The 26,576-nt window shown below is 40.2% G+C and overlaps 1 protein-coding gene across 2 annotated transcripts in view; it reads left to right on the forward strand.

Annotated features, from left to right (window-relative positions):
- anp32b (acidic (leucine-rich) nuclear phosphoprotein 32 family, member B) overlaps positions 1-26,576 on the forward strand; it is a 47,301-nt gene that overhangs the window by 2,588 nt on the left and 18,137 nt on the right. Inside the window, exons 2-3 of one of the 2 annotated variants that reach the window (XM_048528142.2) lie at positions 19,494-19,680; positions 26,158-26,280. In XM_048528142.2, coding sequence (XP_048384099.1) covers positions 19,639-19,680; positions 26,158-26,280 — 165 coding nt within the window. In that variant the 5' untranslated portion in view covers positions 19,494-19,638. The remainder of the gene's footprint in view (positions 1-19,493; positions 19,681-26,157; positions 26,281-26,576) is intronic. The other variant, XM_048528141.2, reaches the window with a different exon arrangement.

The following is a 26,576-nucleotide window of genomic DNA, read 5'->3' on the forward strand; positions in this document are numbered from 1 at the left end:
TATTCATGCCCCTCATAATTTTTTTTAAACCTCTATAAGGTCACCTCCTCAGCCTCTGACACTTCAGGGAAAGTAGTCCCAGCCTATTCAACCTCTCCCTATTGCTCAAACCCTCCAACACAGGCAGCATCCTAGTAAATCTTTTCTGCACCCTTTCAAGTTTAACAACATCTTTCCTATAGAAGGGAGAGCAGGATTTAACAGTATTCCCAAAGTGGCCTAACCAATGTCTTGTACAGTCATAAGATGACATTCCAACTCCAATACTTAAAGCACTCCCCAATAAAGGCAAGCACATCAAAAGTCATCTTCGTTACCGTATTAACCTGTGACTCCACCTTCGAGGATCTATGAACCTGCATCCCAGGGTCTCTTTGTTTGGTGATACTCCCCAGGACCTTACCATCAAGTCTGAGTCCTGCTCTGGTTTGCCTTACCAAAATGCAACACCTCACATTTATCGAAGTTAAACTCCATATGCCACTCTTCAGCCCAATGACCCATCTGATCAAGATTTCATTGTACTCTGTGATAACCTTCAACGTCCACTATACCATCAATTTTGGTGTCATCTGCAAACTTACTAACTGTTCTTTTTATATTTACATCTAAATCATTTACATAAGTGACAAAAAAACAGTAGACCCAGCACTGATCCATTTGGCACACTGCTAGTGACAGACCTCCAGTCCAAAAAGCAACTCTCCACCACCACTCTCTATCTCCTACCTTATAGCCAATTTTGTATCTAAATGGCTAGCTGTCCCTGGATTTCATGTGATCTAGCCTTGCTAACTATGCAGAACTTTTGTCAAATGCTTTTCAGAAGTCTATATAGACAGCATCCACTGCTCTGCCTTCATCAGTTATCTTTGTCACTTCTTCAAAGAGCTCTGTAAAGGTAGTGATACATGATTTTCCACTTCCTCTGGCAGTTCATGTAGTTTTAGCTTATCAGAACAGGTTTAATTAGGAATAAGACTGCCATTGATTACTTTGGCTTTGACACATTGCCTTTTCTTGAAAGGTATAATTTTTTAAGAGAAATTGTTGTCTTTTTAGACACGCGAGATCTTCAGCTGAATCCTGATGCACAGCAAGCCCCATCAGTAGATTCCACTGTAGGGAAGGACAGTAGTGATTGAGTATTTGGTCTGACAAGAATTACGTGGTTGCCTGGAGATTATTCCTGGAAATGTGTACTAATACATATTTCCTTCAAAAATGGGAGTTTCTTTTCCTCTTTTGGAGAGCTGGCACATTCTGATGTTAGGAACTGCCCTGTAGGAAACTGTTAGTGCTTTCTCTATAACTGTTAGATCTTGGCAATTCTGGTCACTTGCTCATCCTCAATTTCCTTCATTCCTTAAACATTGCTTTCTTTATGGTGGCCACAAAAATCTATTTTTATTGTTTGTAAAACCTTATTAGCATTTTTTGACCAACCTAATATTTCCTGCAGTTTGGCTCTGTCAAATATGGTTTCATATTGCTATTGTGAAGGGACTTGAGATGTGTATAGTAAAATTGCTATGGTAAGTAAAAGCTGTTACAAGCAACTTTTTTAAAGTCAACACTGTTGACTTTGTGTCTAAACTAGAATGTTCATTTGCAGATACATGCAATCTGCAATCCAGCCAAAGCTTTTGTGAGACAGCCCAAGGACTGTATGCAAGTAACAGGTTCCATCGTACAAATCGTGGCCCTGTTTTAGATCTAGTTTCAGTCAAGGTGTCAGAAGTACATGCTGGTGCTACCAATGCAATATTGTCAGGTGCCAGATGAGATGCTAACCTGAGGCCTCATCTGAGCAGGTGATGAATGTAAAAGATCCCATGGCAGTACTTTAAAGAAAAGCAAGAGAGTTCTGTCCGGATTGTGGCTGATATTCATCCCTCAATCACATCACAAAAGACAAGTCATCTGGTCACAATCACACTCGTGTTTGTAGGAACTCTCTGCACACTGGTCATGAAAGGTGCTACTGACATGCTAGCTTTTCTTGCATTCAAGCAAAGTTTATGCTAAGTATAGCTGTACTTATTTGCAGAGATCTTCTTGTCTCTAGACAACAAATTCTATTTGTATAGTGCCTTCAGTGTAATTTCCAAGGAGTTTCAGAGCTTATGAACTGGTTGGGCGAAAGGGTATGTTTCTGTGCTATATGACTCTGACTCCATGGAACAAAGTTTCAACATGGGGCTATATATCACTGATAACTTGGTCAAAGAGGTGGATTTCTGTTTTGGAAGATGGCAGCCAGAAAGATCTGAAGAGGGAGCTCAAGACCATAGGAGTCTAGGCAATTGAAGCATAGCCACCAATGGTGGAGCAACTAAAATCAGGGAATGTTCAAGAAGCCAGATTGGAGGAGTGCAGAGATCTCAACTGAAGGTTAGAGAAGTTTGCAGAAGGCATTGAGTCATGGAGGGATTTCAAAACAAGAATGACATTTTTTATAATTACTATCATGTAACTGGGATACAGTGTAGATTGCAGAGCAGTAAAGAGAGAATGAGAGTTGATTTGAGTTATAGCAGATTTTTTTGACCTCCTCAACTTTAAACGATAGGATATAGAAGGCCAGTCGGGAGTGTGTTTTAATAGTTGAGTCTAGAGCTAAAAAAGACATGAAAGAGGGTTACAGCAGCAAATAAACTGAGGCAGGTGGTGTCTTGGGTAGCGAATGGGTAGTGTGAGTGGCAGCATAGTTATGTAGTTAGAAGCTTAACAGAGTCAAACATGACCGTACAGATGGTCTAGGACAATGTCAGGCACTTGCCAGAGTGAAGGATGGAGTCAATAATTAGGAAATGGAGTTAATGGACAACACAACACAATGTAAAAAATCTCACCAAATTAATGGTTTGGACCAGGCAATGCTTGTTAGTCTAGCAGGTGTCAGCTGATGCACAGTGGAAGGCACCCTCATTCCTGAATCCTCAGATAATGGGTTTACTTCCCATTCCAGAGGCTTGTGCATAAAACCTGGACTGACACTTCTGGTGCATTTCCTGAGGGAGAGCTGAACTGTCAGAGGGCCTTTCTTTCAGATAACATGTTAATCTGAGGTACTGTCTCAACTTTCAGTTGGACGTAAAAGATTCTATGGTGCTATACAGAGAGGAGAATGCCAATGTTTACCCTCAACCAATATCATTGCAACAGATTATCAGGGATGTCATCATATTTTTGGTTTGTTGGATTTTGCTGTGCACATTTGGGCACCATGTTTCTACACTGCAACAATGACAATACTTCAAAAGTACTTGATTGACTGGAAAATGCTTTGGAACATGCCGTGGTTGTGAAAGGTGCTATAAAAATGCAAGTCTTTGTGTCTCCACTAGGTTTGCTATCATCATGGTCCTAATTCAGTCATGTTACTTGGTAATAGCACTGGAACCAAATCATTCTGAGACTTGTCAATTCCAGTTGCTTGTACAGCATCTTTTTTCACTTCTTTCATCATTAGGTGTGGTGCTGCTGCAGTTCACTCTATTTTTGGCGTTGCATAGCATCCTGCGTAACTGGATTGATGCCATGAATCTCCCTTGTACATTCCCCTTGCTGAGTATGGATTTTATAGCTCAGTGTAACAACAGAAAAATATTCCAGCAAATGGGTTTCTAAAATATTAAGTTTAGAAAGAGCCTGCATTTACACAGCACCTTTACAATATCCTTAGCACATCAAAAACTACTTAAGGGGCAAATTAATACCTTTCTTGGGTTGGCATTGAGCTTTTGAACCCTTTGAATTCACCCTGGTGTCATGGAGGCAATATATTCAGCCCCTCGCTAATACTACCTATTTCCACCTCCAGACTATTGCTTGATTTTTTTTTTCCCCTGTACAGCTCATCTGCTACGGAAACCCACATTCCTGTCTTTGCCTCCAAAATTCACTTCTCCATGTTTTTAAAAGAAATTATTCGTTGTGTTGTGGCATCTTTAGCTAGGTCAGCATTTATTGCCCAAAAGCTGGTTAACTGTGGGTCTGGACTCACACATAGGCCAGATCAGGTAAAGCTAACAGATTTCCTTGACAACAAGATTTTTTTTTAACAACAACTGACAGTAGAAAAGACTAGCTTTTTATTCCAGAATATTAAAAATTTAATACCTGGGGGAAATTTCACCATCTGCCATGGTGGGATTTGAACCTATGACATCAGAAAATTAGCCTGGGGTTCTAGATTACTAGTTAGTCAGATTGTAACTATGCCACCACCTGCTTCCTGGTCTCCCATATTCCACCTTCCATAAATTTGAGGTCATCCAAAACTCTGCTAACCAGGTCAGAATGTGCAGTGGTCTTGTTTCCCTTTCAGCTCTGGGCTCACGTTGGTAACTAAAGGAATATTTTGACGTTAAAACATTTATTCTTTCTTAATCCCTTGATGCTCTCACCTTTTCCCTATCTCTGAGATCTCTCCACCCTAAAATCCCAGGATCAATGTGCTCCTTTAAGTTTTGTGTCTTGAATATCCAAGATATTAATTGATTAATTGGTGGCCATGCCTTCAGTGCCAGGGCTCAATGAACTGGAATTCCATCTGTCTTATTATCTGACTGTCTACTATCTTTCCACCTTCATGGTGTTCTGTAAAACTTAGTTTTTTTGACCAAACATTCAGTCATGTGAATTAGTTTGTATACACGTATGGCTTGCTATCATGCTTTGTTTAATAACGGGCCTGGGAAGCAACTCAGATGCTTCATTATTGTTAAAGGCTCTGTATGAATACAAGTTGTTGTTGATAGCAGACATCATCAGCACTTGTTTATCTGGTAGATACCACGTTATTTTGCATAGGATCTTGCTGTGCGTGAATGACAGCTACACTTCCCACGTAACAGCAGTGACAACATACTGCCTGCCATGGGATCTCTTGTGGAAAAATGAGGCTATTCAGCCAATCTCATTCCCCTTGCCTCTTCAGGTATTTATCAAATTCCCTTTGGAAATTTGGTATTGAATCAGCTTCTACTGCCCATTCGGGCAGAGCATTTCAGATCAGTTTTCAAAAATAAAAATCTTGGTATCCTTCCAGTTCTTTTGCCATTTCAATTTAACTACCCAATGCTCCACAAATGGCACCTTTTAAACACACACAATCTCTACCAATAGAGAGACAAGGGCAGCAGGTTTGTCAGAACACTGCCACCTGCAATTTCCCTTCCAAGTATCAAACCATTCTGATGTGGAAATATATTGCTGTTTCTTCCCTGTCATGGGTCATGACAGAAAGCTGAAGCAGGCAGCTCACCACCAACACCTTTAGGGCAATTCTGTATGGGAAATAAATGCTGGCCTATCCAATGATGCGCACATTCTGTGGACGATTTTTTAAAAAAATGTTGTGCCTGCATGTTAACCTTGTAATAGGTGTAGAAAACTACTAAGATTACTCTACACTGCAACATTTTGCAATTTCTCTCCATTTAACCTACAGTTCTACTCTTCCATTCTTCCTGTCAATGTGAACAAGCAGGTCAGCCAAATTTTTGCCACTTAATTAATCTGTCCAAATCTCTCTGTGCTGCTTGTTTAGCCACTTCATAACTTGCTTTGCTACCTAACTTTGCATTGCCAGTAAATTTGGCTACGGTACGTTCAGTGCCTTCATCTAAGTTATTAACATACCCAGTAGATTTTAAGTAGTCAAGCACCAGCACTAAATCCTATAGAAGTTGGCTAGTTGTGATTTACTATCCTGAAAATTAACCCATTTATCATAGTTCAGTGTTTCCAGTTAGTTCACCAATCTCTGTCATCCTAATTTGTGTCGCCTAAGGCCACAGGCTCTTCTGTAATAATTTTTCACATGGCACCTTATCCATTTTATCCTTCCTCCTTATTGAATTTTTAGAGGACTCAAATAAATTTGTCACACATTTTCCATTTTCCCTTTCACCTGATTGTTTTTTTTTATAGACAATCTACTTCTAATTCCTAAACAGTTATTAGCATTTTCCAATGATAAGTGTTAGGCTAATTTTGGTTCTGCAGTTTCCTGCTTTGTCATTTTTTTAAAAATGTTTTATATTATGTTTGTGATTGAACAATCTACTGGGACCTTTCTGGAATCTAGAGAATTTTGGAAGAATGCAACCAATGCATCTATTATCTCTGCAGTTATGTATTTTAAGACCTTGGGATTATGGCCTTATGGCTTGCATGGGAAATCATGCATGGTGAATTTATTCAAATTCTTTTGAGGATGTAACATGTATGAAAGATAACGGGGAACTGATAGATGCAATATACTTAGGTTTCCAAAAGGCATTTGATAACATACTGCACACAAGGTGTCTTAATAAGAGCCCATGCTATTGGAGTAGTATGTTAGCATGGTTAGAGGATTGGCTAACTAAAAGATAAAATGGGGATAAAGAGAACATTTTAAGGTAGCTTATAGCTACGGGAGTGCCACAGGGTTCAGTTTTGGAGCTACGAGGGAAGAGAAGGTACGATATCCAAGTTTGTTAATGATACAAAAAATAGTTGTGAAGGTAAATAGTGAGGATGACACAGTCTGTGGAGGAATACAGACATATATGTGAATATAGAAGAATAAGTGAGTAGGCAAAAGCTTAGCAGATGGAACATGATGTGAAAAAGTATAAGGCAGGAAGATTAGAGGAGCTGATTATTATTTAACTAAAGAACGACTCAGACTCAGTACTGTAGCTTTCTGCAGTAATTTGGGAATCCTCATAATCATTAAAAGCTGGCAAACAAGTTCAGCAAGAAACAGGGAAGGCAAATGGTATGATGGCCTTTTTTAAAGGGAATGGAGTATACAAACAGGAAAGCCATGCTAAACTATACAAGACATAAGTTAAATAACACTTGGAATATCGTGAACAGTTTTGGCCCTCTTTCTGGACAGAAAGATGTACTGGTATTGGAGGCAATCCAGAGAAGGTCCACTCGGTTGATCCTGGATATAGAGAGATTCTCTTATAAGAAGAGGTTGAGTAGGTTAGACCTGTAGGAAATTAGTTTTAAAGAAGGAAGATAACCTAGTTGAAACATGTAAGTTCGTTAGTAGACATAAAGGTGAGATTGTTTCCACTTTTGGGAACTAGGAATGGAGGTCATAATCTGAGTAGTGTCTGTCTATTTTAAGAAATAAGGAGGAATTTCTCCTCTCCAAGTGTAGGGAATTTTGTGGAATTATTTACTGCTGAGGGCTGTAGAGGCAAGGTTATTCAATGTATTCAAGATTGAGAGAAACATTTAATCAGTAAGGAATTTGAGGGTGTTAAAGCAAGAAAGTGGAGTTGATGGTTATCAGATCAGCCAGGATCTTATTGTTTGGTGGAGCAAACACTATGGGCTGAATGGCCTACGTTTGCTCCAATTTCTTATGATCCGGGGCTATGGCAATATTTAGTTTCATTACTTTTATCTTTTTTGTTACCATCATCACAACTGTATTAAGTTTCTCTCTCTGTGATTTGCTCCATGATGTTCTAATGTTCTTGGAGTGGTTTTGTGCTGGTTATTATGAAGATGGATATAATTCCCTCGTCTCCTCCTGTATGGGACCAAAACTTACTTCAGCTACACTGACCTTTTTATACATTTATAAAATCAGGTAAAGATTCCATATTTCTTGTTCATTTTCTTTCCTAGATTAATTTCTCCCATTTTATTATTTAAGTTAGCATCTGTTTTCTAAAAAATTTCCAATATTCTGACAACCAATAACTTTCATAGTATTGCACTCCCATTTCTTTGAAATTTCACACCATCCTTAAATTTCTGATCCAAAGGTGATGCAGCCCTCGGAGTCTTTCTGTCTCGAAGGAATATATTCCAGAATTGGACACTGGTCTTATTGAATCATTGATTCATAAATAATTTTAGCATTACTCCACTGCATTTATACTTTGCTTGTCTATTTTTAGTGCTGTGTTGTGATTCTTATAAGTAAATGATCTTGAAACAACAAAGGTGTGAAATCTGATGGATTTCTTGTGAAGTCATAGCCCCGTCGTATTTTATAAATAGTGACATTTAGATTAATTCTTTACAATTTGTATTTCCTACATGGCGACATTGTGTCTCATTTTGTACCCACATGATACAGGTTTCTCTCTTCTTTTTGTTCTTCATTGCCTAATTAAGAGGCCAGGAAATGGCCTATTCCCTTGAACAAAATTCACCACTAGATGGTGTAGAATATGCCTAGTCTTTCACTCTCCCTTTATTTGTAGTTAAATTTATTTTACACGGGCAGTGAAAGTCTTGTGGTCATGTAGCATCTTTCAGAATCTCGGGATACCTTGAAGCACTTATTGGCAATGAAAAATTTCTAAGATGGGGTTATAGTTGTAGGTAGTGTAGGGCCAAGATGTACACATCAACCTGCCACAAATAACAGTGAGATAAAGGGCAGATCGTTTGTTTGCTTTTTAGTGATGTGGATTGCTGGATAAATATCAACCCAGAATGCCTGAATAATATGCAATGTTTTATTCAAAATCGTGGCATGGGAGTATTTAAGAGCAAAGGTCTCATGTTATAACAGCATAGTCACTCTCTCAGTATCAACTTTTCAACAGTGCATTACATCCTTGGTACTGAACCTTCAACAGTGTGGCACTCCCTCAGCTTGGGCCCTCTAATAGTGTGACACTCCGATGGTACCAATTAGCCAAACCAGGATGCACCCTGAGCATTGAAGTGTTAGCTTAGGCACTTTGATCAAATTTCTCAAGTGGGATATCTATATTCCCACATAAAAGATCAGTAATTTAAGGGGCTAGGGAGTGCTGTGTCCTGGCCAATATTTTTCCCTGAACCAGCATCAGTAAAATCAGATTATCTGCTTATGATCACATTGTCTGTGAGGTCCTGCTATGGGTAAGTTGACTTCTGCTGCATTTTCCTTCACTACTACTGTGACTTCACATTAAATGTACTTTGTTAGCTGTAAAACAGTTTGGGGTGTATGGAAAAGGTGAAAACTGTGACTGGAGGGTCTAGAACTAGAGAACAAAGATTTGGAATAAGATGTCAATTGTTTGGGACTATGGTGATGTGAGATCACAAAATCATGGAATGGTTAGAGCATGTAAAAAGGCATGCAGCCTGTTGAGTCTGTGCTTGCTTCCCAATCATGATTTAGCTGGTCATGTACTGTTGTCGTGTCCTTGTAACCCATACACACTTTTCACTTGTTCTGTTTTGAAAGCCAGCACACAAGTTTTCTATCTCCAGCACACTCTTAGGCAGTGCATTCCAGAGCCGAAGCACTCACAGCATTAAAAGTTATTTATGATGTGCTTTGTAGTTTTTTGGTCAGGTTGGTAAAAGATTTAATACTCTCTTCTACATAGAGCAACTGCTTAAAGCTATTAAAGTGTTGCAATTACAGAACAGAGCCATCAGTGATTGCAGCACAGTGATGTGCAGTCAAGAAGAATCTGTCCTGGCAGTCTTCAACATTGAGCCAGATGCCATAAAAAGTCATGGCATCAGGTAGGTGGTGTGTGTATGGAACAAGCTGCCAAAGAAAATGGCCTGCAGCCCAATGGTATCAATGTGGACTTCACCAGCTTCAAAAACTCCCCTTCCCCCACTGCATCCCAAAACCAGCCCAGTTCGTCCCCTCCCCCCACTGCACCACACAACCAGCCCAGCTCTTCCTCCCCCCCCCCCCCCACCGCATCCCAAAACCAGTCCAACCTGTCTCTGCCTCCCTAACCTGTTCTTCCTCTCACCCATCCCTTCCTCCCACCCAAACCGCACCTCCATCTCCTACCTACTAACCTCATCCCACCTCCTTGACCTGTCCGTCTTCCCTGGACTGACCTATCCCCTCCCTACCTCCCCACCTATACTCTCCTCTCCACCTATCTTCTTTTCTCTCCATCTTTGGTCCACCTCCCCCTCTCTCCCTATTTATTCCAGAACCCTCACCCCATCCCCCTCTCTGATGAAGGGTCTAGGCCCGAAACGTCAGCTTTTGTGCTCCTGAGATGCTGCTGGGCCTGCTGTGTTCATCCAGCCTCACATTTCATTATAAAGAAAATGGTGGAGCTGTTTATAATTATGTCATTTTGAAAGGCATCTGGATGGGTACATAAATGGGAAGTGTTTAAAGGATATGGGCCAAATGTTGGCAAATGGGACTAGATCAGTTTAGGATATCTGGTCGGCATGGATGAGGCAGACTGAAGGGTCAGTTTCTGTGCTGTATAACTCTGACTGTAGGTCAAACGTGGCTAGGGAAACCATCTGCTGATTACCAGCTACATCCACCTCTTTGACTATTAGTCGGTACTCCTGCATATTGAATGCCACTTAGGAAAAAGCACTGTTAGGATTGTACTGGCACAAAGTGCTCCCTGATTGTGTGGGGGACAACAATGTCCATTACCAAGAGTGGCTCAACAGCACCACTATACACTGAGCTGGCCAAGTCCAAAAGGACATGTCTGCTAGACAAGAGTGGAAAACCTACCTGACCTCATCCTTTCCAATCTACCAGACAGACGCATCTGTCGATAAGAGTATCTGCAGGAGTGACCACTGCACAATCCTTGTGAAGATAAAGTCCCACCTTCACAATTAAGATACCTTCTCTCATGTTGTGTGGTACTACAATGGTGATAAATAGGACAGATTCAGAAGAGATCTCACAACTCAAAACTGGACCTCCAGGAGGAGCAATGGGCCATTAGCAGCAACAGCATTGCATTCAACCACAATCTGTAACTTCATGGCCTGGCATGTCCCTCACTCCACTGAGCATCAAGCTAGGTTCCTTGGTTCAATGAAGAGACCAGGAGGTATATCAGGCATAACTAATTAATCAAATTAAAGAGACAGTCTGGTAAAGTAACAACACAGGACTACTTGCCTGCTGAATAGCATAAGTACCATTTGATAGAGAGCTAGGCAATTACAGAGTCAACAAATCAAAGCTCTACAGTCCTGCTACATCAGTAATGAATGACGGTGAACATTTGAACAGCTATCTGCAGGAGCATGATACTCTGTGAATATCACCATCCTCTATAGGTGGAAACCCAGAACATCAGTGCAAAAGATAATGCTGAAGCATTTGCAACTGTGATCAGCCAGAAACATCAAGTGAATGATCCATCTCTGCTCCCTTCAGAGGTCACCAGCATCACAGATGCTGGACTTTAGCCAGTTCAGTTCATTCCATGAGATATCAAGAAACTGCTAAAGGAACTGGATGCTGCAATGGATTTGGACCCTGACAACATTCCAGCAAGTGAACTGAATATTTGTACACCAGAACAAGCCACACCCCTATCCAGGCTAAGCGATAACAAAGTGTAGAGCTTCATGAACACAGCAGCCCAAGCAGCATCTTAGGACACGTATCTAGGCTGTTTGGGCACAGCTACAACACTGGCATCTATCTGGTAGGTATGTCCTGTCCACAAAATAGAGAGTAAGATAAATCCAACTCATTCTACCATCCTATATTTTTAGTCTCCATTATCAGCAAAGCCTTGGCAGGAGTGATTGACAGGGCTGTCGAGCAGCATTGGCAAACAATGACCAGGTGCCCAGGTGCCCTTGTAGAGGGAGACGTGATGTCCACTAAACTCTCTCAGCCTTTCGAGAGAGATGACACCACAGCAGAGTGCTTTACCTCCTCACGTTCCAGCTCCATTTTGATTTGGCCCCTTTTGCCTTCTCCCCACCTCTCCCTCACCTTTGATGTTCTGTGTTACTTTAATTCACATGTAAAACTTTTAAATCAGTTGAAGAATGTATGATTTATTGGTGGCGGTTAACAGGTGATTTAGTAATGGGGATAAATAGTACAATTGTGTCTAAAGAGCACTTCTGGATATTGGAGGTGTGGGGAGGAGAAAAGGAATAACCCAGTCACTTGTGCTTAGTTTGGGTTCCACCAGACTGGCTTTGTTCCTCACTTTATTAGGGCATTGTTCCAAACATGGACAAAAGAGCTGAACTCAAGAAGTGAGCTAAGAATGATTTGCTGTTGATATCAAGGTCGTATTCCACCAAGATTGGCATCGAGGTGACCTACAAGTCTGTCGGAATCATGGAGGGAGTCAAACTCTTTGCTGTTTGAAATCATAGCTAGTACAAAAGCAAATGGATGTGGTTGTTGGAGGTCCATCATCTCAGTCCCAGGATATCTCTACAGGAGTTCCTCAGGATAGTGACCTAGACTTGGACTTCAGCTGTTTCATCATTGTCCTTCCGTCCATCATGAGGTGGTGATGTACAATCATCAACAACCAAATGTTCAGCACTATTCATGATTCCTCGGATACTGAAGCAGTCCATGCCTAAGTGCAGCAATGATCTGTACAACACTTGGGCTTGTGCTGATAATTGGCAGGTAATATTTGCATCATTACGCTGCCAGACAATGAATATTTACAGCGAGAGAATCTAACCATTGACATTCAGTGGCATTACCGTCACTGCATACTGCACTGTCAACATCCTTGTTGTTGTTGTTTAGAAACTGAACTGGGCTAGCCATGTAAATATTGTGCAGGTCAGAGGTTAGGAATTCTGCCGCAACCAAATCACCTTATTACTCCTCAAAACCTCTTCACTACCTACAAGATGCCAGTGAGGACCAGAATAAAATGTTCTCTACTTCCCCAGATGAGTGCTGTATTGGCAACGCTTGGTGCTTAACTATTTCAGGACAAAAGAACATGCTTGATTGACAGCCCATCAACCACATTGTAGAAATTCACTTTCCTCACCAGCCATGCACAACAGCAGCAGTGTGTACCATAGACCAGATACACTGGAGCAATTCACCAAGGCTCCTTCGACAGCAATTTCCAAACCTGTGCCTTTTACCACCTAGAAGGAAAAGACAGCAGATACATGGGATACACCCACCTGCAAGTTCCTAAGTAGCCCCTCATCTTGACTTGGAACGAAATCACCTTTCCATCAACAGTTTGAAACTGTGTTCTGAACAGCACTGAGTGTACCTACACCAGAAACTGACTCACCACCATCTTTTTCAACAGTAATTAAGATGGGCAATAATTGCTAACCTACCAACAATGCCCATTTTCCATGAAAGAACTGGGAGGGGGATTGCAGGGGAGAAAGGGAATGTGGGTAAGTGGAGTTTGGTCCCTAATTAGCCATCATCCCCTTGAATGGGAGTACAGACCTGGGCTGAATGACTGCATGCTATTTCTATGTTCCTTACTTCAAAAGCAGTTTTGTACTTGCATAACCCTACATTTTTCAGGAGCATTTACATTTTATGACAGTACTGCACATAACCTGCTAAACCATGATACCCAGCAGCTCATCTCATAGAATAGCAATAGACTGTAAGCTGGTAACCTTTGAAAAGTCAAATTGTTACTTAAAATATAACAAATAATACCCCTGTCAAGGGCATCCTGTTTGTCATGTGACTCTGTGCCCCGGCAGTTATCTTTTTTTCTTTAGTTTGGAGATGCTGACGATAATAAAATGTAGCACTCCCAAGGCTGGACCAGTTAAAATTGGCAAACTTGACTAAAGAGTTTAAGACGAAAGAAAAACAGCTTGCATTCATACAGTGTCTTTAATGTGGTGAAAACATCAGAAAGCGTTTCATTGAAATGTGATCCACAAAATTTGATATCCCTCACACAAAACGTGACAGGTGGCCAAAAGCTTGCAGGAAGTTGTGGATTTTAAGGAATGCCCTAAAGGATGAGGTTGGAGGAGGATAAGGGGCAGGATAGGTTCAAGGAGAAATTTCCAGATCTTGAGTGCAAAAGGCCAAAACTTGAACAGAGTTAAGATCTTTGACAGTTAGAGGAGGTTGCAGAAATTAAAGGAGGATGCGTGGAGGTTATGCAATACTTATGAGTGAGGACATGGAGAAATAAAAGGGTGAGAATCATCAAACCAAAATATTGCAGATACTGGAAATCTAACATTTAAAAGCAGCAAATGCTCGTCAGGTCTGACAGCATATATTTGGAGAAAGTAAAACAGATTAAATATATCTGTTGAAAGATTATCATGTTGTTTCTGACTGTCCAAGGATGCTGTCAGACCCCATAGAGGCCTTCTCTGCATGAGTACTAAAAACTGGTTTGAATAACTTAATGTCTTGCCACTTGGTGTATTGACCCAGTAAATCATTAAGCGATAATTCCATGAATTAGAATGCATTTCTTCTCATGAGGGAATTAAGATAACAATCTGTTATCAAGTTCATTTAAGCTTTTTATGTTTTTGATTCAATAATAGCAGTCTAAAAGGAAAGGAATAAATAATTGAGATAGAAAGTTTTTTGCAGGGCAGTAGGGAAGGAATAGGACTTAATTCATTGCTTTTTCAAGGCTCTTATATTATATGTCACATGGCACTTATGTACTATAAAATTCTATGCATTATGTCTGCTAATGCTGCTTGCTGTTCATGTAGTGCAGTCACACCCACAGCACTGTTAGAAAGGGAGCTCAATGTTCTTTACCCTGCGACAGTGAAGGAATAGTGAATGGTTCCAGGTCAGGATAGTGAGTGGCTCAGAGGGGAACTTGCAGGTGATGGTGGTCATATGCATCTGCTGCCTTTGTCCTTTTTAGATGGTAGAGGTCAGAATTTGGAAGGTTCTGTTGAAGGGGCTGTGACAAATTGCTGCAGTGCATCTTATACACTTCATTACACAGTGGTAAGAATGTGGAACCCTTGACCACAGACAGTTGTCGGGAGGAGTGACAGAGATGTGTCGAAGGAGACATTAGATTCTTACATGAGGATAAATGGAAGAGATGAAGAGAAGTGGAAGGAAGGTTGTGGTGCAAAAAAGCTGATGTGGACCAGACAGACCAAATAGCATGTCACTGTACTGTAAAAGTTTGAAATAGTTCGTTGATTCTGACTTTACAAAACTTGTAATCTTCATAATTGAGTGATTTTTTTTTGTTTGGAAGCACTGTGAAATTTGATATTGGAGTAGGCTTTGTGAGAGTCTGAAAAGTTCCTGTCTCCGCAAGCCTAGCTTTGGAGAATGTACCAGTGCCTGGTACATTCATATTTTCTGTTGGGTAGAGCAGGTGAGGAAGCTGGTAATGGGAGTCTGGCCAGCCGCTTCGGAATCAGTTGTGGAGGCAACTAAAGGAGGGTAGGGGAAGTGGAAATGGGTACCTGAAAGGTCAGCCTTAGAGCTACAGGACTTGGAAAGAACAATATATAATCTGACCCTCCAGAGCCCTTCCTTCTCACCCCACAATCTCCCAATGGCACTTCATTGCCTCTATCCCCATTCCCATAGTCTGTCATACATTCTGACAATCAGTGACCCCCATGATCTTGTGTGTGTGTGTGTGTGTATGAAAAGTCTATTAATGATTTCAGTATTTGGGTTAAAAAGAAACTCATTGATTCAGAAAAGCCATTCAGCATATTTAAACTGTATCAATTGATTAATCTCTTACAAAAATAAGCATTTTTATTTATCGCCCTACACCAAAGATTTTATAAATATTTGAAGCTGTCAGTTAAATTGTGAGCCAGTGAGTACACCACTCTAATAATTTATGAAATCAGCTATTCAGTACAAATGTAATAATGACAGTCCTCAGTCTTGTATCATCAGACATTGTGAATAGCAAGCACAATTTTCTTCTTAAACTGAAGATTTTTTTCAAATTTAAGGGCATGGTAATTGAAATACCTTAAGGGCTTAAGTATTCTGATGAGTTTATTGACATTTTACACTCCTTCATTTCTACTTTTAACAATTTAAAAGGCACGTGGTCTCTCCAAAAAATACCTGTTCAAAGGTGTCCCCTGACCTATCTAAAGTATGTTTTCATCTGTCCAACAAGATACCCTACCTCTTCAAAAAAAATTATCAACATTAGACCTTCATCCAAAACGTTTAAACTTACAAGGTGTGTTTTGGACATCCTGCTGACAGAGACTGGATCTATTTGAAAGCAGCTAGTTATATGTGGACAGCTGCCTCCATGAATCAAACTACAACCTGTCCCTTCCTTTCCCTTATTCGTGAAAGCTATGGGTTAGGGAGTGAGGTCTTTGGAATTTGGATTTGCCACTATCTTTGATATTCATTGCTCAGACCATTTGTGCAGTTGTACAGGATGTTGGTGAGGCCACTTTTGCATTACTGTGCTCAGTTCTGGTCACCCTGCTATAAGAAGAATGTTATGAAATTGGAGAGGGTGTAGAAAAGATTCAGGAGGATGTTACTGGGACTGGAGGGTTTGCGTTGTTATAAGGAGAGGCTGGATAGGCTGGGACTTTTTTTCACTGGAGCGTAGAAAGTTGAGGGGTGACTTTTTTTATAGAAGTTTATAAAATCATGAGCATAGATAAGGTGAATAGTAGAGGTCTTTTTCAAAAAGTGGGGGAGTTCAAAACCAGGGAACATATTTTTAAGCTGAGAGGAGAAAGATTTAAAAGGGACCTGAAAGGCAACTTTTTTGTGGGTTGTGTGAGGAATGAACTGCCAGAGGAAGTGGTAGATGCAGGTACAGTTACAGTATTTGCAAGACATTTGGACAGGCACACGAATAGGAAACGTTTAGAGGGATATGGTTCAAACACCATCAAGACTAGTTTAATTTGGGAAACTTGGTCAGTATGAATGAGTTGGACCAAAGCTCTGTTTCCATACACAGCCCAAGGCTAATTTGAAGATAATCCCTGATATTGTGAAATTTTGGATCTTAATCCAATGCTGAACTCCGTAGACCAGGAAAATGGCTGGTTTGATTTCCAATTTCAGTTGCAGTGAATTTGACAAGCAATCCAGGATAAAGGAAGGAATTCCGGATTTCTGTTCCTGATCCCTATTACAAGTTAATAACAGGTGGTAAAGTTATTTAGTTTGCCTTGGGCTGTGCATCCAGAACAAACTAACAAACTCCTGACAACACCATCAATCCAGTGAGCCCTGCTGCAAATGCATTTGTGTGACACACTGGATGGGACTGTTATGTACACTGTAGAAAAGTCAGTCTTGTTTCCTAGAACTGTTCCTCAGTTAAGGGTTGATATTTTCTGAAGGAATGAGTAATTTTATCCCAGTCAAGAGGAATAGGAATTCTGCTCCCATATGGTTTTCTGTACAACTTCAACCCAGAGTGATCCATCTAGTTCTTTGACCCTCCATTCAAGGTTCAAGCTCACCATTTACTCTGTCACAGCACTGCCTTGTAATGAATCGTTGACAGAAATTCTCTGTCCCTTCACAGCTTCCCACCTTGTTATGAACTTTGATCCCAAGTGAAACAAGTGATATGAAGCCTTGGGCATCTTGTCACATTTGCCAATACCATTCTAAGATGTGTCAGATGATGGAAAGCCCGAGTTAGAAACTTAAGACCAAGGGGAAGCTGTTTAGGTCTATAACCCTGAACCTCCGGTCATAAAGATGAGTTATTTGAAATCTCTTTTTTGTTTACTCTCTGTAGCCTCTCATTTCTTAACACCTTTTTGATAGCTTTTTTTTATTTGATTAATCTCGGATTTAAAATTGACAGTTTAACTTGCATTAATTCCAATTTGTGAATGAGCATTTCAACTTCTATCAGCCTATTCGTGTAAAACTATTTCCTAATTTCACACCTGAAAGGTCTGGCGGCAATGTTTAGATTCTGCCCTCTAGTGCTGGACTCATCAACCAGCAGCAACAGTTTCTGTCTCTTAGTTATCCTTAGTATCTTTGTAACCTTCAATCGAATTACCCTTTCACTGTGAGGAATCCCAGGAAACGTACCCCAGGTTTGTGAAACCTCACTTTTCTGAGCTTCATTTTGAATGTATCTGTATTATTTGCCATCATGGTTACAAGTTCCACATTCTAATCCTTCTCTGGCCTGAGAGAATTATCGTGAAAGCTTCATGGTTTTATTAGTGACTATCTTGTATTTATTTCTGCTGGTTGTAATCTTCCCTCTCTCACCTCCCCCCCCGCCGCCCCCGGCCCAATCCACCATCACCGAATTGGGGTGACCAACCATCCTGGACCTTTTGTATAGGACCATCCCTTACTTCAGGCAATTCTCTCATGTTTTTGATTTCTTTTTTCTGATTAGGATGCGATTTTTCTAATGCTTATACATTACATATCTGCACACTGTGTGCTCTCATGTTGGTGGTCCGCTCTCTCTGGATTGGTCTTTTTAACTCCTATGTCTGTCTCTACACCCACTCACACTCTCATTCCGCAGCCCCCCGCCCTCACTCTCACTGCTCAGCCCTACCTTAGTCTCTCTACCCTGATCTCTCACTCTCTCTAGCGTGCGCTCTCTCTCTTGCTCCCCCCTACCCTTCTCTCTCTCTTGCTCCCCCCTACCCTTCTCTCTCTCTCTCTCTCTCTCTCTCTCTCTCTCTCTCTCCCCCCCCCAGGTGCTGCCTTATTAGGAAGCCAGTGAAGGTGAGTGAACACAGGAGTGGGGAATGAGTTGGTTTGGGCCGTAGGCGGTAGAGTTTTCAATGGATCCATATTACAGAGGATGTAAAATTGGGAAGGTTTCTTTCTGACCTTCATTCTGACTCCCCTGTCTGTGTTAATATTCTGTAGCATTGAAGACTTACAATTCAATCACCGTGCAGTTTTCTAAGCAAAATGCCCTATTGTAGTGCAGGGCCTCCGTGTATTTTAATTGTGAAGAGCTTTGACAAAGTCAATAAAGAGTAGCTCCTTCCAGTGACAAGAGTGTGGGTGACCACAGGACATAAATTTTAAGGTAATTGAAAAAAGGGCCCGAGGGGGAGTGTATTGTTACTTTATCTGTAGTGTGTTTTGTGATTTGGAATACGCTTTCTGAATGCTGGTGATCTATTCGATTCAATCACTTTGAAAGGAATTGGTTTAAAAAAAAGATTAAAAACTCTAGGGCTATCAAAAAAGCGCAGGGAAAATGAGTCCAACTGGATGTCTTTTCAAAATACAGTGACAGGCACAGTGGGGTGAATGGTCTTCTCCTGCTTTAATTTCATGTTGGCTTTTCTGCCTGCCTTGTAAACAGATGCATTGTCTGAAATGACGGGGTAATTTCCATACTATAGGATTGACTTTATTACAACATCAATACTGGAAAATGGATTGAACTGCATTTAAATCTTGATTCAATTGTATAGAGCCTTGGTGAGACCATACCTGAGGAATTGTATGCAGTTTTGGTCTTCCTAAATAAGGAAAAATTTGCAAAGTCTGTGCAGCAACAATTTGCTAAACCTATACCTGGGACAGTGAGATTGTCTTGTGTGGAGAAATTGAAGAAACTGGGCTTGTATTCCCCAGTGTTTAGAAGAATTAGCAGTGACATAATTAAAACATATAAAATTCTTGTAGGGTAAATGCAGAAAGAATGTTTTCCTGGCTGCAGATCTAGAAAACATGGGGATGTGCTCTTAAAATAAGGAGCAAGCCATTTAAGACTGAGATGAGGGAGAATTTCTTCACTTGGTGGTATTGAACCTTCTTTCTTCGGGTTTTGTTTTTACAGTAAGGGCCTCAATTGGCAAATCATTTGTTCGTTCTAGGTGCGGGAGCTTGTTCTCGACAACTGCAGATCGAATGAAGGTAAAATTGAAGGTCTGACGGCCGAATTTGAGAACCTGGAGTTCCTCAGCCTCATAAACGTTGGGTTGATGTCTGTCACAAACCTTCTCCGTCTTCCCAAACTGAAAAAGGTGAGTCTTAGGCATGGCAATCTTTGAGTTGAATTGTGGGGAAGAGAAGTACTTTTGATATGTCATGATATTCCAACGCTGCAGGTGCTTATTACACAGTTCGCCCAAAATCTCCTGGTGGAAAACATCTCAGCCGCCCCTTATCCTGTAAGTCTATTAATTAGGATATAGAAAAAAAAAGCCCGAGATTTGGTGGTAATTAACTACGATTTGGTTGCAGGGTGACAGGGTTTGGGAACTGAATATCTAAAGGGTACTTAGTGATTTGGATAAGTAGGAAGGAAAAGGAGGCAGTTAGTAAAGGAGAGGATCAGCACTGCAGTCCAAGACACAGAATCAAAAACAAATTGCTGGAGAAACTCGGCAAGTCTGGCAGCATCAGTGGAGAGAAAGCAGAGTTAACGTTTTGAAATATTAACTTCGCTTTCTCTCCATAGATGCTACTAGGTCGGCTGAGTATCTCCAGAATTTCTGCTTTTGTTTTAGGTGTCCTGCCTCCACAGTCCTTTTTTGTTTCATTCTCAAACATGGAAATAGGCTGGGTAGAACTAAGAAATAGCAAGTGAAATAGCTAAGAGCAATCTGTAGATCCCTAAACAGTACAAACCAGGAAATACTAGGGGGCTTCTAAGAACAGAAGAGCAATAATCATGGATGATTTTAATACACACATAGACTGGACTAATAAAATAAAATCGGCAAGGGTAGCCTCATGGGAGCATTTGTTGGATGTATTAGAGATTGTTCAAAGAAACAATATGTTGGAGAACCAACCAGGGAGCAGGCTACTCTGGATTTGATGGGATTACTTGAAGATCTAGTTAAGAATCCTCTAGGGAAGAGTGATCATAGCTTACTAGAATTTCAAATTCAGTTGGAGGACAAGAAACAGGATCGCCACGCTCTTTCTGAAATTAAACAAAGATAACCAAGTAGTCATGTGGACCTAGACGTGGCCCTAGTGGACTGAATGGAAGGCTAAAAGGTAGGACAGTTGATGAACATTGGCAGATGTTTAAGGGTGTACTCAATTGCTCCCAGCTAAAATGTAATCCAGAAAAGAAGAAAGATTGTAAAAGGAGGGAAATGTCCACGGCTAAGCAAGGAAGTTAAAGACAATAACTAAGGCATACCATATTACAAAGGTAAGTGGCAAACTGGAATATTGGGAAGTGGGTTTGAAGATCATCCAAAAGGTTACAAAAGAGGTCAAGTGATATGATTAAAGCCTGTCCGGGATATTATGAAAGAAAACCAGTGCAAAATGTAAGAATGGACAGCAAAAACTAAGTAAAAATGAAGATTGTAGCTAAAGTGAATGTTGGAGGGTGAGATTGGAAATTAATAATGGGAAACACAAATGACAGAGTCACTGAATCAATACTTTGCTTCAGTTTTCATGTTGAAAGACACTAGTACAATCCCAATAGTAACAAGTAATGCAGAGGTTAAGTAAAGGGAAAACCTTAGAACAATCATCTTCATCAGTTTTAAAAAGTACTGAGATTGAAGGCAGACAAGTCCGCAAGGCCTGATGGCCTATGTCCTAGGGTCTTGGAGGAAGTGGCAGCAGAGATAGTGGACCCATGAATTATAGTATTCCAACATTCCCTGGATTGTAGGAAAGGTTCCACAGGATTAGAAAAATGCTTATATAACACAAGTTTAAAAAGGGTGGGAGGCAGAAAGTAGGAAACTACATAGCAGTTAGTTTGACATGTATCATTGGGAAATTGTTAGAATCCATTATTAGGCAGATAACGACAGGACATTTTGAAAGTCAAAATACAATATCATCAGAGTTGGCATGGTTTTATAAAGGATAAATAGAGTTTCACTAATTTGTGAAAGTTCTTTGAAGATGTGACAAGCAATGAAGGAAATGGAGATCCTGTAGGTGCAGTTTTTCTGTATTTCCAGAAGGAATTTGATAAGGTGCCAAACAGAAGGTGAATGCACATGGTAAGATCACATGGGGCTAGGGGTAATTTATTGCCTTGGATAGAGGATTGGTTAACTAACAGAAAGTGGAGAGTCAGGATGTAACTAGTGGGGTGCAACATGGCTCTGTTATCAGGCCCCAACTAATTACATGTTATACTAATTACTTGAATGTGGGGATGGAAAGTACTATAGTCAGATTTGCAGACAGCACTAAAATAAGTGGGGAAAGTAAGCTGCAAAGAAAAAAAATGAAAAATTTACAAATGGATAGCTGAGGTGAATGGGGCAAAATGTGGAAGATGATGTTTTATATAGATGTGTGAGGTCATCCATTTTGGTCAGAGAAATAAAAAGGCAATTTATTATCTAAAGGGAGAGAAACTTACAGGCTGCTTTGGTGTAGAGGAATCCAGGTGTCCTCGTGCATGAATTATAAATTGCAGAAAAGTAGTATGCTGAAACAGCAGGTAATTAGGAAGGCAAATGGAATTTTGAGATGTATTACTCAAGGAATAGAGTGTTAAAGTAAGAAAGTGTTGTTGCAACTGTACAAGGCGTTAGTGAGACTAAATCACGATTATTATATATAATTTTGGTCCCTTTACTGAGGAGAGATGTAGTTGCATTGGAGGCAGTTCAGAGGAGGTTCACTAGATTGATTCCAGAGATGAGTGGCTCATCTTATGAAGAGCGATTGAGCAGTTTATGCTTATATCTCTGAGGTTTAGAAGAATGAGAAGACATCTAATTGAGGTTTACAACAAAGGCAATTGACAAAGTAGAAGTACAAAGGATGTTTTCTCATGCAGGGGAATTTAGAACAAGAGGTCATAGTTTTAGGATAAAGGATAGCAGTTGTAAAACAGATGAGGAGAAATTGCCTCTCTCTTAATGGGTTATGGTTCTGTGGAATTCATAACTCCCAGAGTATGGTGGAAGCTGGAATGTTGAGCTAATTTAAGGAGGCGATAGATTTTGAAATAATGATGGTTTGAGTTATGAAGTGGATTTGAAGCTAAGATATGATCAACTGTGGAGCAGGTTTGAGAGGCTGAATTGCCTCCACTTAGTGCTCTTAAACGTCAGCACAGACCAGATGGGCTGAATGGCGTTTCTGTGCTACCTCCCATGTAATTCTTTGTTGGAACTTGCCAGGTCTAATGGCAGGGGGTGTCACCATTATTTTACTGTGGCATATGTTGGAATTTGACTTGGAGGTTTGAACAAAATTGCTTCGTTAGTCATCATTTTTCTAAATTAACCAAGATATTCATCCCTCCTTCGTACATCTGTGGGCAACCTTCATGTTCCCAATGTTAAAGATCTTGAGACAATTGGGAAGAATTAATCAGCGTTGTGGTGTTGCTTTTATTTGATACTGAAGACTTTCTGTGGTAACAAAAGCAAATGCCCTATTTTGGATAATTTCCAAAACCTGACATGCCTTAATTATAGCTCCAAGATAATGTTCTGATAATTACCAGTGTAAAGTTACTGGATCATTCTATTGTATTATGACTTTTTACCCCTCAAATATCTGAGACTGAAGTTATGTGCTAAATCTTTGACACAAAAGCCACATTTGTAGAGAGGTTTAGGAAGGGAGTTCAGAAATGTGGAAGCTAAGCACTGGAAAGCACAGCAGCCATTGGAATTAGGGATGTGCACTTCAAGTTAATACTTTGAATATAACTTCAAAACAGCATCAGATGATACAATTAAAGTCTGTCAGAACATCAGGCAGACCAATTGTGAAATATTTGGCAATAAAAGAAATTGCTTCAACAACAGTGTATATTGTGTTTTTAACAACCAAACTGGTTAAAAGGAGCACTATCAAGTCACAAAATGACATGTTGTATGGAATAGTATTACTTGGATTTTACAGCATTTGAACAGGCTTTTTGACTTAATTACATATGCTGATTGTGTGAGATAAGGAATGGGGGAGGTTTGTGTGGAGCATTTCAATCAGTATTGATGGATTGGGCAAAATAGTCTTTGTGTCCTGTAATAAAAAATTGCATAAAATGAATCAAAGTTCAAATGCAATGAGCATTGGCTATGATGGTAAGCCAATGCAATGGTGAGTTTAGGTGCTATATTGCAGCGTCTTTGATCTGCTGTGTGTTTAATTTAGTCCAGTATTCTAGTATTCACAAACTAGCAGGTGTTGCAGTTGCTGAACTCTTTTTATTTGGGAACTCAGTGCTCTGGGAAATGGGATGGGAATGGGTGTGGGACATCATTCTGTAGCAGGATAGCACCAACAGAGTCTTCACCTTCAGGCCCTGTTCTCAAGATTTGCTTTTTTCTAAACATTTACAGAATAGCATTGTGGGAAACTGGTCAGATGTGACCAGAGAACAGTGAGACGTCAATAATTCTCACTTAATTAATTTATACTTGAGGTGAATGGACATCCTTTTCCAATGAACGCTATGGTTTTGGATCACAATAGTAAAACCAGCATTAATTTCCCATTCTTAATGGCTTCAAAAGCTGGTGAGTTACCAACTATTTGAGCAGTGCATGCAGCATAATGAACTTGCTCCCAAGTGCTGTTAGGAAAGGCATTCCTGGATTGCAACACACAGCAACCGTGAAACAGCAGCAATATGTATTTTAAGTAAGAATGGTCTGTGAGCTGGGGTATGGTTTTGGGTTTAAGAGATTCACCTTGAAGGTGGCAGTGAGGTTCCCATGTGTCTGCCACCCTTTCTTCTTCTGTGCAGGTTGAAGAGGATGAAATAAATAACTTGCATTTCTGTGAGCTGCTCATAACCTCCTGCTGTTCCAAAGTGCTTCATGACAAATGAAGCATTTTTTTTTACTCAAGTGTAAGCATTGTTGTCATGTGGAAATATGGCAGCCAATGTGTGTTCAGCAAGGTCCTGCAAACTACAATTCTATAATGACCATACTATCTGCAGTTTAAGTAGTTTGGATTTGATGAATAATTATTGGCCAAGCTTCCAGGGAGAAATCGCCTGCTGATCTGTTTAATAGCATGTGCTATGTCTTGCTTTAAATATTTTTGCTCCAAGTTTTCTCATCCAGCAGAGGCACATTTTGACTACTGTACACAACTTGCATTGGAATGTTACATTTGCTTCCAAATATTTAGTTGCCTTAAGTGCTTTACAATCAATACTGCCTCAGCTGTACCCTCTCTGTCTACACAGCACTGCTAGTGTTATTATAATAAATTGTAACATTAATTATATTGTTCTGTTTGCAGTTTGTACCGTTTAACATGCAAAGATCTAAATCTCCTCCACATCTGTCCCCTTCATTGTCCAAAGTGTCATTCTTTGGATGAGACATTCAACCAGGGCCCTGTCTGGCCTCAGGGACAGAAGATGCTACAGCATTGTTTTGAAAAGCAGAAGAGTTCTCAGCGGCATCCTAAACAATGCTCATCCCCAGCTAATGCCTTTTAAGAGAGAACAGATGATTTGATCTTTATCTCATTTGTTGCTTGCAGAAGCTTGCTGGCATGTTTCCTATATTAGACCAGTGACTACACTACAAAGTGTTTCAATGGGTTTAAAAACATTTTCTTACATTGAAGTTGAGAAAGATGCTATCAAAATGTAAGCTGCTTTTTCATGATTCCTGCTCATTTTCTCTTTTTTTTTTCATTTTGAACAGTTCTCTCTTCCAATAATTGTCCTGTTTGTTCTTCCTGCAGACATGTTACTTAGTTTGCAAATAATTCTCCAAGACACACGTCAGTCTTGTGTGCTGTGTTTCACAGCAATGTGTCCTGACCACTCATTACTGTGTACAGCGAATCAGACTTTGAGGTTGCATTTGACCCTATGAAAAGCTGTAAGGTTAAGCTGCCTTGGTGACAGAGAGGATACTAATTCCACACGTGTAAACTTGCCCACCTTGGAACTTGCTTCCATTCATCTGCTGCTGGAACTCCCATTCACACCTTTTATTAACTAGAGGGTTTGACTGTTCTAATGATGTCCTAGCTGGCTTCCCACCTTCCACTTCAATTCATCCTAAACTCTTGCTGTCCAAGTCTTAATTTGTATCAAGCCCCTTTTCACCCATCACCCCTGTGCTTTTTGATCCACATTGGCTCCTGGTCCAGCAAATGCTAATTTAAAGTTTTTTTTCATAATTGTGTTCAATTCCTTCCTGGCCAAACCTTTACCTGTGGCCCCCTTCTCTGTAACACCCTCCCTCCCTGTTACCATATGATGTTGCTGCATTGCTCCAGCTCTGGTCTCTTAAACGCACCCATTTTAACACTCCATGATTAATAGCCATGCGTCAGCAGCTTGGGCCTTAAGCTCTGAAATTCCACCTTTTAAATTTCTTCACTTCTTCCTCCTTTTTTCAGAAGCTTCTTAAAACCTGCACCTTTGACAAAGCATTGGTCAGCTGTCCTAGACTCAATGCTAAATTTTGTTTAATGTTTTGTGCATATAGCCTTGGGAGTGTTTTAAATTAAACCGGAGTTGTATGAATGCAAGTTAACTTAATTTATGGTCATGATTTTTTAAAAATTTCTAGCTCGAACTAAGCGACAACAGGATTTCTGGAGGGTTAGACATCCTGGCGGAGAAGCTTCCAAATCTCACACATCTAAATCTTAGTGGAAACAAACTCAAAGACATCAGTACGTTGGAACCTCTGGTACGTTACTTTTTATTTTTGCTCTTTCTCTTGTTATCGTCATAACATGTCTCTCATGCATTTTCCCTGCACCGGCTGGCTGTCAGGATGTTACAATCTGCCGTTTTTCTTTTTAAGAAGGTCAGCAGATTTTTGCAATAATGTGATGCCTATGATGCATGCTGTTGTATTCACCTAAAACTTATCATCTGTGTGAATTTAAAAATAGACCTGGTGTACATATTAAAAGCTAATTTTAACATCATTGCATCGCTGCTAACAATTTACATGCCCTTCTCTCATATTTTGTTTCAACT

This window comes from Stegostoma tigrinum, chromosome 3 (assembly GCF_030684315.1).
Source record: "Stegostoma tigrinum isolate sSteTig4 chromosome 3, sSteTig4.hap1, whole genome shotgun sequence".
Lineage (NCBI taxonomy): Eukaryota > Metazoa > Chordata > Chondrichthyes > Orectolobiformes > Stegostomatidae > Stegostoma > Stegostoma tigrinum.